Source organism: Etheostoma spectabile, chromosome 20 (assembly GCF_008692095.1).
Source record: "Etheostoma spectabile isolate EspeVRDwgs_2016 chromosome 20, UIUC_Espe_1.0, whole genome shotgun sequence".
Taxonomy (NCBI): Eukaryota; Metazoa; Chordata; class Actinopteri; order Perciformes; family Percidae; genus Etheostoma; species Etheostoma spectabile.
The window spans coordinates 14040414-14044739 of record NC_045752.1 but is presented as its reverse complement, the minus strand read 5'-3'; the positions used below and the strand labels follow the sequence as shown (position 1 = coordinate 14044739).

Genomic DNA, 4326 nt, shown 5'->3' with positions numbered 1-4326 from the left:
CAATGATAAGATGTACAGTGTTGGACCCATACTAAGCTAAACTATGGATCTATATCTGACCTAACAGACCATAACCATGAATCCTGGCCAAGCCTATGCAACAGCTACACAAAAAGTTTCACTTTTATTTAATTAACTCCTAACAAACCAGGTTCAACAACCCCATTAGTTGGAAAGGTTTTTATTTATATAAAAAAATTATCACATAAACTAAGATATTACTTTGAGTTCCGTCTTCCAAACACCAGAAAAAAAATGTAGGCTACGTTTACTAGTCTCTTCTCCTTTGAGCTCAGTTGACGACTGCACAGACCACGCCTAAAAACTTTGACACGCAACATGCCCATGTATTCTGTCACTTTAGTCAAACAAAAATAACAGTCAACTTACCTGAATTTACCATGGCGTTGTGTCCACTTAGATCATGTTAGTGTACAAGTTGTGTTAATAAAGTCATTCTGCTTTTTGAGATTCCACTTTTGGTGGGTCGTTGTCTGAGACGGGTTCCTCTATCGCCGCTCACCTGCGGACTAACAGGCTTCATCTTCCGCCTACCTGTGCAAAAGCTCCGCCCCGATGCGCGTTCACTGTACGAGAAAAGAGAGGGAAAAAAACACATGCAATTAGATTGATCGCCCATACGTGAGAGACGTGTAGGCCTACTCGACTACATTTTGAAGGCAAATATTGTCCAAGATTTAGTTAATAGTCACCTTACCGATTCATATTGTTAATACAAAATAGAAATTAAATATAAATATAAAAACTCTTATGATGTAACATACTATTTTACACTGTGGTATTTATACTTTTACTTTGAGTAACTATTTGAATATTTCTTCCGCCATTGTGCTACATGGAGTTGGCCATCCTGATTCTGTAATGTCCTTTAATTATGTAAATGTGACCTGGTTTCCACATAAATACAATAAAAAAAAAATTGTTATGTGCAGAATTTTAATTGTAGGGATTATAATACCAGCACAATACCGATAAAAATGCCACAGTTATCGTTGGCTTGGGCATCTTTAGACACAGTATAAGGATATAAAATTTAGTTTTTTTTTTCAAATTATCAATGACTTAGTTTTTCTTTAAGTGAATTAGCTGCCTCACAATACAACACACAAATAGTATGGATGCATTACTGGCTGCACTGGCTGGGTCTCATCTGAATGCAGCATAACCACTTGGCAGCCTCGTTAGCTGGATTGCCTGCACCTGTCCCTCCTGCCGCTGCTCCTTATTAATGACTCACCTGGGGTAGGAGGGTAATCAGAGTAGTGGGCCCACTTTGAGGGTCGCAATGGGAACAATGGGGATATTGCTTTGCCTTTTTCTTGGACATTTAGTTGCTGCTCAATCATTTATAAAAAAGCAGGATGCCCCAAATTTCCAAAATGTTCCAAAGTTTTTCAACAACAACGGGCCTCTTCTATTTGAAAGAAATTTTGATTACACTCCATTTGACTCCATCTTCAGATCTTGGGGAACTCGGATCCCTGACTTTTACATGCTCGCTGAATCACCTCCCATCGTGATCGTTCCCAGAGTAGAGGTGTTTTGCGATGAATCTAAGCTAACTCTGCTGGTTGATAAGAGATCCAATGATGGCATGCTAACTGGAGAGGAGCTACAGTTGGGTAATGGCTGCAGTAGCAACAAAGAGCTACCAAACCAATTTGTCTTCACTTACAGTTTGGATGAGTGTGGAACTACACCTGTGGTGAGTTGACCAAATTCTTTCCTAGTTAGACTACTTATTTCCACAGCTTTTTAAAGATTTTCTGATACTCTTGCAGATAGAGAATGGCTTGGTAATGTTCACCAACTCTCTCCACTTGAATCTCAACAAACCTCCCCCCACCTGGTGGCAAACTCCTTCCACAGTGCACATATCTTGCATACCAAAAAGGTGTCTCTATTGAGTTGTTGAATAATTTAAGTTGACACAAATAACCATACTAAAGGAGACTGCATGTCTTCACAGGTCCTATTCAAGCATACTTGCTCTAAAAGCATTTCCTGAGAATGGCCAGATCTTTAATATTAAAGCCATGAATCGTGAGTAGTAACATGAGTCAAAAATGCCATTAGGCTGGATTGATTCATATGTAGTAACACATACTGTTTTACTTTTCCTGTAGCATCCTGGACCAGCAGTGCCGAGTCTAATATCTACAAAAGAGGCCAGGTTGTCAATCTCCAGATTTCTGCCAAAACAAGGCCAGAGCAGCAGCTTTTCATTCAGTCCTGTTTTGTCTCTGCATCTCCTGAGCCTCAGACTAGACGCAAACATGCACTCATAATGAATAAAGGGTAAAGCAGCCAGTCAGGAATTGATTGTAATGTTTGTCTGTGCTGTTCTAATCACCTGTGATGCCATTACACTCTGCCAGATGTACAGCCCCGTTGGATTCTTCTCATGCCATTGTACAATTCGTGGCCTCCGACAGAGCGGATGTGGTTAATTTAGCTCTGAACACATCTTATCTCAGTTCTGAGGTGAGTTTGATTTGTTGTTCTGACATGTTTCTGCTGTTCAGCTGTATGATCTTGTGAATGCTCTATCCTCTGTAGCTGTACATCCACTGTAGTGTCCTCATGTCAAACCAGGATGTGAACTTTGGCTATAAATCCTGCAACTATAACCTGCTCCAGTCAAGGTATTTGTACATGCATGCAACTGTATTTTTGTGATATTTTTCATTCCTTAATGAGATTTTTCTCTTTCAGATGGGAGGACCTAAGTGGAAATGTAGAGGTGTGCGAGTGCTGTAGCTCAAAGTGTAAAGGCCTGTCAGCCAGGCACCTTCCTGAGGGTCAGTGCTTTTATGTTGTGAAAAGGTGCAACAATAAATGTGACTTCTTGTCTCTAATGCCGCTAATTGTGTCCTTTCAGATACCAAGGCTACCGTCAGCACTGGCCCCTTTGTCATTTTAGATAATCATGTAGAGCCAAGTCCTGAGCCTTTTGAACCGCAAGAAACCTCCAGCGCTCCTGTAACAGAAGCCATACGGTTTCATGGTGCAACCAGTGAGGACACAATTGTTTCTGGAACTTCTGTATCAAGACCCCCTCAGGGTGTGGCGGTGGTTGTTAGTCAGGACTCAGGTGCCACACTGACCCTTCGGCTACCTGGAGTGCAAGATCCTGAATACAGCAAGAATATCCGTTCTGAGTCCGAAGACGATTTGACACTTAAGTTGGAGGCAAGCGACACAGTAGCAAATGATCTTCCCGAGCTGCGCCTACTGGCAGATAAGGAGCCTCTTCTGAATACGCTCACAAATGAGAAGGAAGGTCAGAGTGCAAATGAGCTAAGAAGTGAAGGCCACATGTGGGATCTGAATCTTCTTACACTGGTTGATGGATTGGCAATGCCTTCACAAATGGAAAAAGTAGCTTTTGCAGAGGAATCTCAAAGAAAGCGTTTTGGAAGATCTGGAATGTTTAACACACCATCTCCACAAGAGGTTGCAGTCCCTCTGACAGATGACATGGTTTATGTAGATGTCCTAAACCAGAATGCTTATAACCAAATGAGACATGGACAGCCAGATACAGCTGTGATGCCCAAAGAAGAAGCAAGTGGTGCCCAACCAATAGTTCGCTCAAAACTTAAGTTTTCCAAAAGCACAGATGGATCACACTCCCTGAGTTTTGAAGAAGTGATAAGACAGACAGAGGGAAACTGGGTAATCGGAAGATTTGGGATGGATGGGATAAAAAGAAAACGGGAGCCTAGACAGAGAGGGCTGCGCTCAATTTTCTTCAATCTGTTGAGGTAGGCTGGCTAACCTTGTAATGTGAGTAGCTATGTTCTGTGCACGTGACCATTAGTAAATTTCTCAATCTTTTATCCTCAGGAGGATGGACAAAGCAGAATAATTGCGTCTTCATAACTATTCTGAAGTAGCCTACTTCAACTAAATAAATATATTTGAACACAATCCAGTGTTTGTTTCAATGTTATACACAAATTGGTAAGCAGAAGTATTCCCACCCAGATGTCGCTGTGGGGAGCTGGGCTCTGTGGTTGGGACGGTATTATGTGCTCTCCTTTACACCGCATGCGCAGTGTTTCCTTTTTTCCTATCCCATGTTATGACCCTGGCCACTCTGCCACTCTCTATAAAGTGCCCACGCTTTTCGTCACGCAGTCTCTTTCCCCGGCCACAAAGCAACCGTGAGTGTCTAACTCACTGTTCTTGAAAAACTTAAAATAAAAATAAAATAAAAAAATATAAAATCCACAAAATCTTAAAAACAAGTACTACTGTAATACCTAAAGAAATACAAACCTCTTTTAAAAAAAAAAAAAA

At 41.2% G+C, this 4326-nt stretch overlaps 3 protein-coding genes across 4 annotated transcripts in view; 2 read left to right on the top strand and 1 right to left on the bottom strand.

Annotated features, from left to right (window-relative positions):
* The window catches only part of tmem54a (transmembrane protein 54a), a 4628-nt gene extending 4058 nt beyond the window's left edge, over positions 1-570 (bottom strand). The window contains exon 1 of the mRNA XM_032500296.1: positions 391-570. Coding sequence (XP_032356187.1) covers positions 391-403 — 13 coding nt within the window. The 5' untranslated portion in view covers positions 404-570. The remainder of the gene's footprint in view (positions 1-390) is intronic.
* Positions 571-1267: 697 nt separating this feature from the next.
* Positions 1268-3951, top strand: zpcx (zona pellucida protein C). 2 transcript variants are annotated; one of them, XM_032500290.1, is made up of 11 exons: positions 1268-1726; positions 1803-1915; positions 1991-2064; positions 2148-2319; positions 2400-2505; positions 2581-2666; positions 2737-2822; positions 2903-3323; positions 3363-3692; positions 3736-3788; positions 3871-3951. In XM_032500290.1, exons 1-10 carry the CDS (start codon positions 1307-1309, stop codon positions 3785-3787), a joined length of 1860 nt encoding a protein of 619 aa, XP_032356181.1. In that variant the 5' UTR covers positions 1268-1306; the 3' UTR covers position 3788; positions 3871-3951. The 2 variants fall into 2 exon arrangements, with proteins under 2 accessions (XP_032356181.1, XP_032356180.1); XM_032500289.1 differs by having other exon boundaries at positions 2903-3692.
* A 198-nt stretch (positions 3952-4149) lies between these two features.
* Positions 4150-4326, top strand: part of pabpc4 (poly(A) binding protein, cytoplasmic 4 (inducible form)) — an 8059-nt gene continuing 7882 nt past the window's right edge. Inside the window, exon 1 of the mRNA XM_032500291.1 lies at positions 4150-4326. This exon is cut by the window's right edge and continues 477 nt beyond it. The gene's annotated coding sequence lies outside the window, so the exon portion shown is untranslated.